This window comes from Prionailurus bengalensis, chromosome A3, assembly GCF_016509475.1.
Source record: "Prionailurus bengalensis isolate Pbe53 chromosome A3, Fcat_Pben_1.1_paternal_pri, whole genome shotgun sequence".
NCBI classification, from domain to species: domain Eukaryota; kingdom Metazoa; phylum Chordata; class Mammalia; order Carnivora; family Felidae; genus Prionailurus; species Prionailurus bengalensis.
The window spans coordinates 114,430,036-114,443,952 of NC_057354.1; the positions used below are offsets into that span (position 1 = coordinate 114,430,036).

Below are 13,917 nucleotides of genomic sequence, written 5' to 3' on the forward strand. Positions count from 1 at the left end.
CCTATAGCTTCTGTGAAGTTTCTGGAGGTACAGTGGACTGAGCATGTCAGGATAGTCCTTCCAAGGTGAAAGACAAGTTGCTTCAACTTACAGAAGCAAATACTGAAAAAGAGGCACAATGCTTGGTAGGCCTAACTGGATTCTGGACCCAATATTCAGTATATGTGAGTGTGCAACTCTATCAATTTTCAAAGAATACATGAGGCACAGAACAAGAAGCTCTGTAGCAGGTCCTGGCTGAATCACGAGATATTCTGCCATCTGTACCAGTGAGCATATTCAATGACATGAGAAGTGTGTGTGGCAAGTGAAGATCCTGAAAGGCCGATCTGACAAGCTACACTGGAACAACTACCAGCACAAACGTTAGGGTAAAGCCATGCCCTCTTCTGTAAATAACTGTTCTTTTGAGAACAGTTTCTGGCTTCCCAGTCCTGACAGAAATTAATACCAATCCATGAAATATGTGTCTGTGCAATCAGAGCTGCCCAACACAAACTAGATGTTATATGTTATATAGATGTTATACACCAAACCATAATACTGGGCACAAAATACAAGTTTCCTTCATTAGGTGATTTATAAATCAGTCTTGAGAAAGTCCAAAAGGCCAGTTTTGGACAAGGTGAATAAAGCAAGTAACTCAGACTTCTTCAATACCTACTCTTGTTATAATCCCGCCTTCTCATTCAGCATTGATGGCTTCACAAAGAACTACATAGAAGGTAAATGTGGAAGAAAAACTTTGGCTCTGATTTACAGATGGTTCTGCACATCTGTACCACCCTAAAGTGATGGCTACAACATCACAACCTCAATCAGGATAGTAGTGAAGGTAAATCTTCTCAGTGGGCAGGACTTCAACCAGTATATTGGCTGTTCTCTTTGTCTGGATTGAGTACTGCCCATAAGTAAAGATCCTCACTGATTAATGGACAGTAGCTAATGTTTTGGCTGGATGGTCAGGCATTTGGAAACATCAGGATTGTAGTCAAGGGTAAAGGTCTATGTACAGACCTCTCAAAATAAACACAGAATGTGAAAATATTTATGAAATACACAAATGCTCATCAAAAAACATCTACTCCTGAGGAAATCAACAAATTATACACATTGTATTAGTGTCACTATACGGTTGAGACCTAAACATAACTAAATTTTAGTAGTTACTATCACCTAGGGATACATAAAATATTTTTGGAACTTTGTGTCTCTCATTTCTGGGGACAGGGAGAGGGAATCTTCATTTATAAAAAGTAAAAGCATCGTATTCTTGTTGTATCAGTATTAAAGGTTCAGGTATGTACAGAAAGTGTGTATGGAGATGGTGAACAGTCAAAGGGTACGCTGTGCCAATTATCAAACTACGATCTCTCAGCTCCAAATGGACCCTTTATTTCTCTTCCCTATCATGCTAGGGCTCGGACTCTGCAAACTGCATTTCTTCTTTGCCAGCCGGTTTCCTGTCTGTCAGGTTCTGACACAAGGAACACAGGATGGAAACTGAAAAGCACGATGGGGGGGGGGGGGGGCGGACGACTTCCCCTTGCTATTCCTTGTCACTACTGTCAACGCTGTTTCAGCACAGGACCTGGTGGCAGCAGTTGATTCTTACAGTCTTCAGCATTTTGTTTTGTTTATTCAGCATTCCCAGAACCAGTCTCACAGAGCTCCTCAGAAGCAGTAACACCAGCCAAGCTGCACCTCTCTTCAGAGATCTGTGTCTCAGCTCCACAAGCTCCAATCCCCAAACTCCTGAGGTACCAGCTGGGCAGCAGCTCCTCCTGAGAAGTCTGAGTCCCAGACCCATAGGGCCTATCCTCTAAGCCTGTATGTGCTGACAGCCCTCATTTCTTGTTCCTCCAGACCAAGGTGAGAGCTGCTTCCTGTAGTTACTATCTGTGTGTTTACTCACGGTTTCCATTTCACTTTTTCAATTCCCAAACACAGGTTAAAATCAATTCTTTATGATAAATTCTCTCTGTTGAAATGCCTAGTATGGTTTCTATTTTACTAAATGTCTCATCAATGGAATAAAAGTTAATGTATCACTGTAAATCTATATTAAAAACTCAGTATCAGGAAGGATACAGCTGATCTGACGATTAATAGCAAAGATACTCAAGATACATTCTTAAATTTAAAAAGCAAGATACAGGGGCACCTGGGTGGCTCAGTCGGTTAAGCGTCCGACTTCAACTCAGGTCACAATCTCGCAGTCCGTGAGTTTGAGCCCTGCGTCGGGCTCTGGGCTGATGGCTCAGAGCCTGGAGCCTGCTTCGGATTCTGTGTCTCCCTCTCTCTCTGCCCCTCACCCACTCATGCTCTGCCTCTCTCTGTCTCAAAAATAAACAAACATTAAAAAAACAATTAAAAAAAAAAAAAGCAAGATACATTCTACAGTCTGAATGTGTGTTTCCCTCAGCAAAATTCATCTGTTGAAATCCTAACCCCCAAAGGTGGTGGATGGTATCAGTACTGGTAAGGCCTTTGGGAGGTACTTAAGTCATGAGACTAGAGCCCTCATGAATGGGATTAATGCCTTTATAAAAGAGGCTCCAGAAGGATCCCCTGATCTTTCCAGCATGTCAGGACACAATGAGAAGGAGCCAAGTATGAACCAAGAAGAACTTCATCAGAAGGCAACCATGCTGCCACCTTGATCTTGCACTTCCCTGCCTTCAGAACTGTGGGCAATAAATTTCTGTTGTATATATGCTATCCAGCTAGTGGTATTGTTACGCAGCCCCAACAGATGACAGTACATCATGACATTTTTGTATAGTTACAACTGTACTTGAGAAAAAAGGTATTTATAAGCACAGAAATTATTTTTAGGAAAACGGTTTTTACTTTCTACCTTACATCCTTTGGTACAGAAATTTTATATGTATCGCATTTATAACTTAGACAAAAAAGAAAAATCAGTAAAATATACCCAAGGATTTAATTCAATGCATCATCTGGCACAGACATACTAGTCACATCACCCCAAGATTATTTCAACAAAAACCCAAATGGCCCCCATTTTCAAATACATATTCCATTTCTCACTGAAGCTCATCACCTGACAAGGAGCTCTCTTTAAGCCTCTCAACCAACATAGAGCCACCAAGCACAGAAGCTTTAGGAACAAAATTAAGCAAAACAGTTCCCATAACCTGAAGTTAAACCTCAGTAAAAACAGTTTCAACTTGAGGTGACTTATAAACACATTTTTTCCCTAAAGGAGAGGAAAAATCTAGAACTGGAATAGTTTCAAGGGGAGATGGAGAGTATGGGAAAGACAGAGAAAGGCAAAAGTATGGAGGTGTGAAATAATCCCAAACAAGGTAATTTTGTTTTAACCTCTTACCTTAGCAACTTTATGGTTTGCTGCAGTCTCATGGGATGTATTTTTTAAACCATCTTTGAGCTGTGTGATGAACAAATCATAACCCTCCGTACTAGAAATATCTACCTTTTCTAAACATGCTGATAAGAGCTGCTGTGCCTAAATTAAAAAAAAAAAAAAAAAAAAAAAGATGAACACAGAAAATTAAACACAACAAAAAATGTTACACTCAGATCCTTATTCAAATATTTAATTTGTAATGATTCTAACAAGTACCATACTGCTTTTACTTTTTTAAACAAACTTAATCATATATTGATTTGAAGGGCTGTTAAAAATTAAATGAGATAAAGCAATGTATTCAGTGTAGTATCATAGAATAAAGCTTCAATACATGGGAGCTATTATAAACCACAGCAAGATAAAAAAAAAAAAAAAAAAAAAAAAACACTGGACAAACTGACACCATGCTCAAAAATGAAAGGTAGGGGCGCCTGAATGAATGGTTCTGTCAGTTAAGCACCAACTTCAGCTCAGGTCATGATCTCAGTTCGTGAGTTTGAGCCCTGCAAACAGGCTCTGTGCTGTTCATGCCAAGCCCACTTCGGATCCTCTGTCTCCCTCTCTCTCTGCCTGCCTCTGTCTCTCTCTCTCTCTCTCTCTCTCAAAAATAAACATTTAAAAATAAAATGAAAGATAAAATTTTAAAGAGATAAATGTAAAATCTTTCAATGAGTTTTAAATACTCAAAGTAAGCAAAACCATAAGAGGGGCATTCACTAAGTCATCAGGTAATATAAAAGAGCCCTCTGTATTGTTACCCACATATTCAAAATGAACTATCTTAACAGAAATGTGTGGTCAACATATGGAAAAGAATACACCCACACTGATCTAACGAAACCTAGGACCCCATACTTCAGTGAAGACAGTGACAAACTAATGTGGTACAGTAAAGGATGCCTGGGATGGTGGAAGGTCTACAAACAATATTATGTGAACAACACAGTTGTAATTATTCAGGTAAATAGAGAGAAATCAGCAAGTGGATGTTAAAGGTCAACAAGGGGAAGAAGGTGGTAAAAGTCAGGTAAATACCTAACATTTCAGTCAGTAGAGAATGAAAAATACTGACTTGAGGATCTATTTCATTATAAATATTCCAATATTTTATTGTAATTCTATTGTAATTCTTTTTAAAACCTGAACAGTTTGATACCATCTTTCATTGTATTATATCCTTTATTAAGATATCAACCTTAAGTCATCATCTAGTATAAATTCCTCAAATTAAAATGAAAAAATGTTCAATACAACTAATTCTCTGTCCAAAAACTGTATTTATTTATTTTTTAAGTTTGGCACAGAGAGAGAGAGAGAGACCAAGTGGGGAAGAGGCAGAGAGAGAGAGACAATCCCAAGCAGGCTCCACACTTTCAACTCAGAGCCCCATGTGGGACTCAAACTCACAAACGGTGAGATCATGAGCCAAGATGAAACCAGGTTGGATGCTTATCCAACTGAGCCACAGTTGGCTTATCCAAGTGCCCCATCTGTCCAAAAATTTTAGACAAGACCCCAGATCCAGATATTCTGATGACAAAAAGAGGACTATTCTCTTTTTAGAATTCAGACTTCCAGCAACATTCTTTCAATATTAACATATAACTGATAACTGTGATATAACACTAAATATGAAATCTAAGTTTATATATATATATATATATATATATATATATATATATATATATATATATATATATATATATCGGTATCTTTTTTTAATAGCCTTCCAAAAAGAGAATAAAAACATTCATACTGCACTTTATTTTTACACACTGATACTTTTCATGTCCTAAAAATGGAAAATATGCTATTTTTATAAACTCGTTTTATCAACTAATCATATCAATCCACCAAATGCAAAACACTTCATAATTAACAAATTGGTATGAAGACAAAAATGGTACCCTACTTTATTATGGAACACAGCATTATAATCTTTTATATTCTACTTAAGATGATTTAATCCAGTAACTTTGAAAAATGTACTTTTAAATTACATGAACATCAATGCACACACAAAATAATTTAAATTAAGGTGGACTTACAAATTAAGTAATGAATATGTAACACTACAGAAAAATACATAGAGCTAAAATTTTAAACTGGGATTGTTAAGAGACGTTATACATAACAAAGATAACTCCTTTCTTTTATATTTTTAAAAAAATAAAGAACTACCTCTTCTTTCTCAGTCTTCTCAGCTTGATGTGACCATGTGACTAAATTCTGGCCAAGGAGATGAGCATGAAAAGGATGTATAGATGTATATGAGAGAGGTTATGAAAGAGATCAAGAAGGAATGAAGGAGAGAGGGAAAATGGAAGGGAAGGAGGGGAGAAAAAGTAGAAACAAAGGGAGAGAAGGAGGGAGGGGTCACACCCCTTCCCTGAGTGCTCCCCTGGCCTTTTGCTCTTCCTTTCGCTATGACTGGGAAATACTAATGAGACTGGGAACAGCTGTCTTGGACTCAGGAGATGGAAGCTAACTGTTGAGGGAAGTAAAGTTACCCCTACCCTTAGCCCTGCACTGTTACTGGAAAAAAAAAAAAAAAAAAAAAAGTATTGCTTAAGTCACTGTATTTTGGGATCTCTATCACAATTTAACCTGTACGGTTTACACTTAAATACCACTTCAATAAATGTCAATTAATTACACAGAGGAATTAAACAAACTTGTGATCTAGAAGTCAATTCTTTATTCTATATGTACAAGAAGGGGTACATATATAATGTTGTCAAAAGACAACCTAATTCCATTTAGCAAGTAACAGGTCTGAAATTATATTAAGTAGAAAAGTACACTGATACTTATTTCAACTTACCTCTGTAACAGGTAATTCAAGCTGAACCACATCATCCTGCTTTGAAACTGGAGTTTGCAGAGCAGTGTCTAACAACAAGATTCCATTAAGGTCCTTCCTACACCCTACTGCATAATCATCCACAAATATAACTTTATCCACTGCAGATATATACTGACATTTCACCTGTCCACCTGGTTTAGCTGTCAAAAAAACAAAAATTCAACACTTAGGTTTAAAGGCCAATAGTCCATTAAAAATACATGTTTAAATGGAAGCTAAATACAGTATTTAATCCTGGAATGGAAAAAGATTGCTCTAAAGGACATTATTAGAACAACTGATAAACTTGCAATATGTACTATAGCTTAGATAAAAGTATCAATATTAAATTATCAGAACTTGACAACTATGGAGAATATAATTGTTCTTAGAAATAAACAGGGGCTCCTGGCTGGCTCAGTTGGAAGAGCAGGAGACTCATGATCTCAGGGTCATGAGTTCGAGCCCCACGCTGGGTACAGAGATTAATTAAGTAAATAAAACTTAAAAAAAAAAAAAACAAATAAACCTAGAAATAGTAAAGGGTAAAGGGGCATGATATACGCAACGTATTCTCAACAGAGCAAAAGTATGTATATATGTGCGGAAATGACAAGCAAATGTGGTGAAGTATTTAAAATTAAAATTGGTAGAACAGGGTGAAATGTACAGGGAAGTTCTTTGTACTATACTATTTCATAAAGTGTTCAGAACAAAATTTTTAAAAATTCAGTATTTGTCATTTTGTGCAAAATTCAATAAGCATAAAGTCAGCATGGACAGTTTCTAGGTAATTACCACAAAAGTTTTTGAGGTCTTTTATAGATGAGATAAAATTATGGAAAACTATAACCCAGGTTAACAGAACTAGTAAAGCCTTTAGGTCAATCCTCACCGAGAAAACACCATCAACTACCATTGAAGATCAATGTTTTCTGAAGTTTCTGCTGAATCAGTATCAGAAGGGTATTTTAATGGAGAAAGCCAGTAAATAAACGAACCATAAAATTTCTCAGAATAAGTTACAGTGGAATTTCAAGAAGACTTACAAAAGCCAGGACAGATGGGCACGAAGCTTTGAATATAATACTAAATTTTTTTGAAGATAACATCAGTTTCTACACTTAAATTCATAGACTTATTAGATTAATATTAAGTGTTTCTGCTACAAACAGAGTTTCTGTAAAAAAGACTTTGAAGAATGATCAATTGTGAAATTTTTATTCCAACAGAGAAGATATTTCCCTGTGGGCAAGTAATCCTGCCAGTGTATCTCATCCTAAACTCCCACCACAACTCTACAGAACATCCCAGAAACTAGCACTGCTACTGCCTAATGATACAAAAGCAGAAAAATGGAAATAAATCAGGGTCCTAGTCCTCAATCTCCAGAACAACTATAAAGCATGTCATGATCAATGAATATTGGGTTGACATTCTTAATCCCAGATTGTTATAGCTCTTTTGGGCTCTAACAGACAGCTTGGAGGCATTACAAAACTGATTAGGAACTAACTCATTACCTACATAAAACAAGACAAAAATTTCTATAGTTCAGTCTCAGAAACAGAGATTTGAAATACATGTTAGCATACAGGATAATAATCTCTGTAATACAATAAAATAGGAATATGTACCTAGCGATTCTGGTATCTAGGTAAAAAGGAAAGAAACACAAATTATAGAAACTCAGAGTAAAATTGGGTAAGAACTTGCAAAGATCATTTCAAATCTCCAAAACTCATTAACAATAATATTTTTTATAAATAAATAAATAATGTTTATTTATTTTTGAGAGAGAGAGAGAGAGAGACAGAGTGTGAGCAGGGGAGATGCAGAAAGAGAGAGGGAGACACAGAATCCGAAACAGGTTCCAGGCTCTGAGCTGTCAGCACAAAGCCCGACGCAGGGCTCGAACCCACAAACCACGAGATCATGACCTGAGCCGAAGTCAATGCTTAACCAACTGAGCCACCCAGGCATCCTAACCATATTTTTTAAAACTGTTCTTTTTTTTAAAGCAATTTTAGGTTTCTAGCAAAGGAAGGTACTTACATTTCCCATATGTGCCCTGCCCCCATACATAACTATAAAATTTTGTAAAACAAACTGCAAATTCTGCTTTACTGTTTTAGAGATGTGCACTTAAGTGACAATTCATAAAAATTATAATTTTGTTAAAATTTCTCCAGAGAGGTATAAAATGTGAGTAAGACTCTATACCAGAGTTTCCAAATGGGCTTCCACACAACCCTAGAGAATACAATAGAATGTCACTGGAGATTCCTCACCAGATCTTGGCTAAAAAAAAGTCAGCACTGTTTTTTGAACTTCTTATATTATCCAATACTAGCACTCAGTCATGCACAGTTACTAAGCAGTCTTGCTGACAATTTCTTCAGGCCAGTATAGCAGCATGGAACAGGACTATGTTCATTCAGATGAGTTCATCGCCAGTTTCTGACCTTAGCTAGGGAAAGCCATACGTAAGCAGTGAAGGCTCTACTGCACAGAGGGAAGAAAGTAGAGGGTATTATCAGCCATACTCCATTGAAGGATCTCCTAGCTTATAGACCTCATCTTAATTACATCTGTAAAGGTCCTATTTCCAAATACAATCACAGTCTAAGGATTCATGTAGACATGAATTTTGAGGGAAGATTACTAAACCCACTAAAGACCCTTTCTCTCAATCTTTTACTCAACCCGAAGACTTTACTTTTGAGAGGAGGAGCTTTGTTAATGTAGTCTGACAGCATGCTCAAGATGAGATTTACTGATCTCCCCCTAGAAAAGTCTTAGATGGGGTGCACTGGTGGTCAGTCAGTAGAGCATGCAACTCTTGATCTTGGGATTGTGAGCTCAAGTCCCACATCAAGCTGGCTGCCATCAGCATGGAGCCTGCTTCAGATCTCCTGTCCCCCTCTCTCTGCCCCTCCTTGACTTGTGTTCTCTCAAAAATAAACATTTAAAAAATTTTAAAAATAAAATCTTTTATTTACTTTTTTAAATTTCTAATGTTTATTTATTTTTGAAGGAGACAGAGAGCAGGGGAGGAAAGGGGCAGAGAGAGAGGGAGACACAGAATCTGAAATAGGCTCCAGGCTCTGAGCTGTCAGCACAGAGTGCGAAACGGGGCTCGAACTCACGAACAGTGAGATCATGACCTGAGCCAAAGTCGGACACTTAACCGACTGAGCCACCCAGGTGCCCCCCCAAAAATAAAATCTTTTTTTTTTTTAAAAGTCCTAGATTTCTGTGAAAGAAAAATATCTTGCAAAGGACAAAAGAATACTTTGTGGAACTTTTCAACTTCTTACATGTTTGAACAAGTCTTTTATTGAGCAAGCAACAAGACAAAGGACAGAAATTCTCTAGTTTCAGTTAAAAATGAAATCCATGTAAATTTAAGTCTGACCCAAAACTGAGCATTTGTACAACAACGACAAAAATGAGGACAGGTTTCACAACAAGGTAAATTCAACATTTATTTTTGGTTATAACAATTTTAAGCACAGGAAGGTCCATAAAAGAGACGAAGAAACCAAGAAACCTATACCTGAGCTTGACTGTGTCATTCAGTGAGAAAACATGTTTTCAAAGTCCTGTCAAGTATCATGTCTTGAGTTATACTTTTATTCATGTTGCTCCAGTTAATGATTTTACCAGCACTACTATTCAACACTCAATATATTTTAATGTTACCAATAACACTGATAAACTTACAACAATTTGTAAATTGTATCTCCCAAGACTACCTTTAAAAAAATCCCAGGGCACCTGGGTGGCTCAGTGGGTTAAGCATCTAACATCAGCTCAGGTCATGATCCCACGGTTCATGAGTTCGAGCCCCATATCGGGCTCTCTGCTGCTAAGCGCGGAACCCACTTGGGATCCTCTCTCTCTCTCTCTCTCTCTCTCTCAAAATAAATAAATAAACATTAAAAAAAAAAACCCTTAAATCCCATTTTGGCATAAACCATTTATTTCATTTACCCTATGAGTTTAAAATATGTGAAAATAAATTACTCAAATAAATTACTCAAATTGCTTAACTAATGGTTGTTATGTTTTCAAAAAAATTGGCTAGAAAGTCATTGTTGGTTTTTATTTATTTTTTATTTGAGAGAGAAACAGCAGGGAAGAGGGGCAGAGGGAGAGAGAGAGAATCTTAAGCAAGGTACACACTCAACACGGAGCCCAACACTGGGCTCAATGTCAGAATGGTGGGATCATGACCTGGGCCAAAATCAAAAGTTGGATGCTCAAGTGACTGAGCCACATAGGCAACCCCATTTCTGGTTTTTAAAAAGAAGGAAAAAACACTGACACATACCCCATACCACACACTGCATCTTTTTAGAATTCTGTATAGAAGCTACTGTAAAATGACTTTTAAGCCTAAGTTAAAAAAAAATTCAGGTAGGAAATTTTAATACAGGAAAAACTCAAATTCCTCCATCTACACCAGAGATCAGTAAACTTCTTGTGAAAAGGGTCAGATTAGTAAATATTTTAGGGTTCACAAGACACAGGGTCTCTCTCACAATTACTCACCTCTGCCCCTTAGTGCAAAAGCAGCCATAGCCAACATGTAAATAAATGGGTGTAGATGTGTTCCAGTAACACTTTATTTACAAAATTAGGAGACAGCCCAAGAGCTATAAGGGTTTGCAGACCTCTAAAATTGACTCCAATGCCTTGCATTAGTGCAGATATTCTTTTTGGGCAGGGGAAACTTCACAAAAAAAACAAGTTAAAATTCACAGTCAAACACAATAAACTGCTGAAAACTAACAAAGAAAAATCTTGAAAGCAACCAGAGAAAAAGGACACATTATTTGCATGGAAGTAATATATTTACCATTGAAAACCACAGGGTTCATTAGGAAGTGGACCATTTTTTAAGTACTAGGGAAAAAGAAATTCCATATCAACAAAAATATCCACCAAGAATAAAGGTTAAAGAAAAAAAAAAAAAAGAAAGGTGAAATGCATTCTTCAATGAAGGAATACTGAAGAGAAATTTTGCCAGCAAAGCTACTCAAAAAGAACTGTAAAAGGGGCGCCTGGGTGGCGCAGTCGGTTGAGCGTCCGACTTCAGCCAGGTCACGATCTCGCGGTCCGGGAGTTCGAGCCCCGCGTCGGGCTCTGGGCTGACGGCTCAGAGCCTGGAGCCTGTTTCCAATTCTGTGTCTCCCTCTCTCTCTGCCCCTCCCCTGTTCATGCTCTGTCTCTCTCTGTCCCAAAAATAAAATAAACATTGAAAAAAAAAATTTAAAAAAAAAAAAAAAGAACTGTAAAAGAAGTTAATCAAATAAAAGAAAAATCATTTTTGGGGCGCCTGGGTGGCGCAGTCGGTTAAGCGACCGACTTCAGCCAGGTCACGATCTCGCCGTCTGTGAGTTCGAGCCCCGCATCAGGCTCTGGGCTGATGGCTCAGAGCCTGGACCCTGTTTCCGATTCTGTGTCTCCCTCTCTCTGCCCCTCCCCCGTTCATGCTCTGTCTCTCTCTGTCCCAAAAATAAATAAACGTTGAAAAAAAAAAATTAAAAAAAAAATCATTTCAGAAGAAAACTTAAGAGTATCAGAAATGAGGGGATACCAACAGAAATGGTAACTATCAGGACACCAAGGTGGCTCAGTCAGTGAAGCATCTGACTCACGATTTTGGCTCAGGCCATGATGGCACAATTCATGAGATCAAGCCCCATGTTAGGCTCTGTGCTCATAGCACAGAGATACTATCTCTCCCTCTCTCTGCCCCTCCTCCACTCACGCCAGGTCTCTCTCTCTCTCTCTCTCTCTCTCTCTCTCTCTCTCTCTCTCAAAATACACTTAAGAGAAAAAAAGAAATGGTAAGTATCTGGGTAAATATAACCAGTGGTTTTTTTGTCTCAGTTCTTTAAAATACTTTTTAAATATTTTTAACGTTTATTTATTTTTGAGAGACACACACAAAGAGTGCAAGCAGGGGAGGAGCAGAGACAGAAGACACAGAATCCGAAGCAGGATCCAGGCTCCGAGCTGTCAGCACAGAGCATGATACAGGGCTCAAACCCACAAACCATGAGATCATGACCTGAGCTGAAGTCAGACGCTTAACCAACTGAGCCACCCAGGAGTCCCTAAAATATTTTTGACAATTGGAGCACACCTAGGTGGCTCAGTCAGTTGAGTGTCCAACTTCAGCTCAGGTCATGATCTCTCAGTTTGTGAGTTCAAGCCCCACATCAGGCTCTGCAGTGACAGCTCAAAATCTGGAGCCTGCTTCAGATTCTCTCTGCCCCTCCCCTGCTCATGCTCTGTCTCTCTCAAAAATAAATAAACGTTAAAAAAAATTTTTTTTAATAAAAACTAAAAGAGGGAGAGCACAATATGGTAAAAAGGTTGCTACATTCTGCTTAAAGTGGTAAAGTACTGATTCTGAATAGATTGTGAAAAGCATATATATTGTAATACTTCAAGTAACTACAAAATATATATATATATAAATAATTACAGTAAAAACAAAACAAACAAAAAACAACACATAAGTTAAAACAAAATAAAAGTATCAAATGGCCAGGGGTACCTGGCTGGCTTAGTCAGAGAGAGTGAGTCTCTCCCTCTTCCTCCCTCCAAAAAAAATTAAAAAAAAAAAAAAAAAAAAACTAGAAAAAGAAAAGATAAGCACAAAATAAACAACAACAAAAAAATAGTAATAATAGGAGCAGAAACCAATAAAAGTGAAAATACAAAAATAGAGAAAATCAACGCAAAGTATTCTTTGAAAAGATCGGTAAAATTGGTAAATCTCTAGGCAAAGTTGGCAAAGAAAAAAAAAGACACAAATTACCAATAATATCAAGAATGAAAGAGAACTAATACACTATAGATCCTGCAACCATTAAAAAATAATAAGAGAATACTATGAACACTATGCACATAAATTTCACAACTTAGGTTGTCAAATAAATCTGAAAAGTCAGACTGTCAAAATAAATAAACTTGATACTACAAATTTAAAAAGGTAACTGGGGAATAATAAAGACAGAGCTACACATATAAATTTGAAAGTACAGATGAAATATACCAATTCCCTGAAACCACCAACTATCAAAACATCTCAAATGAAATAATCTAAATTAAGGAAATTGAATTCATAGTTACAAATCTTCCAGACAAATCTCCAGGCCTACCTGACTTCACTGCAGAATTTTATTAAACATGTAAGAAGTAATACCAATTCTACACAATCCTCCTCTAAGAAAAAGAAGGAATACTTCCAAATTCATTTTACGAGACCAGCATTAACCTGATGCCAAATCTAGAAAAAGCACAAAAACTACATTACCATTATCCGTCATGTATATCAATGCAAAAATCATCCACAAAAGAAAAGCAAATGGAATTTGACAAATATAAAAATATAATAACATGCCAGGACCAAGTAGAGCTATCCAAGGAATACAAACCTGGCTCAATATTCAAAACCAACCAATTTAAGCTACCATATTAATAGCTTAAAGAAGAAAAACTGCTTCAAGTCAGTAGATGCATTTGGCAAAATACAACATCCTTTCATGATTAAAAAAAAAAAAAAACTCAGGAAATTAGAAATGAAAGGGAATTTGCTCAACCTGATGAAGGACAGCTACAAAAATCCTACCACTATCAACATACTTAAAGGTAA

At 37.1% G+C, this 13,917-nt stretch overlaps 1 protein-coding gene across 26 annotated transcripts in view; it reads right to left on the bottom strand.

The window, feature by feature from the left end:
• Positions 1 to 13,917, bottom strand: part of BIRC6 (baculoviral IAP repeat containing 6) — a 225,639-nt gene that overhangs the window by 193,077 nt on the left and 18,645 nt on the right. For all 26 annotated transcript variants that reach the window (XR_006292783.1, XM_043553219.1, XM_043553244.1 and 23 more), the window contains exons 2-3: positions 6,222 to 6,403; positions 3,356 to 3,493 (exon numbers count right to left, since the gene is read on the bottom strand). Coding sequence is in view for 25 of the 26 variants with exons in the window: in XM_043553219.1 (XP_043409154.1) it covers positions 3,356 to 3,493; positions 6,222 to 6,403 (320 nt within the window). In the remaining variant the exon portion in view is untranslated. The remainder of the gene's footprint in view (positions 1 to 3,355; positions 3,494 to 6,221; positions 6,404 to 13,917) is intronic.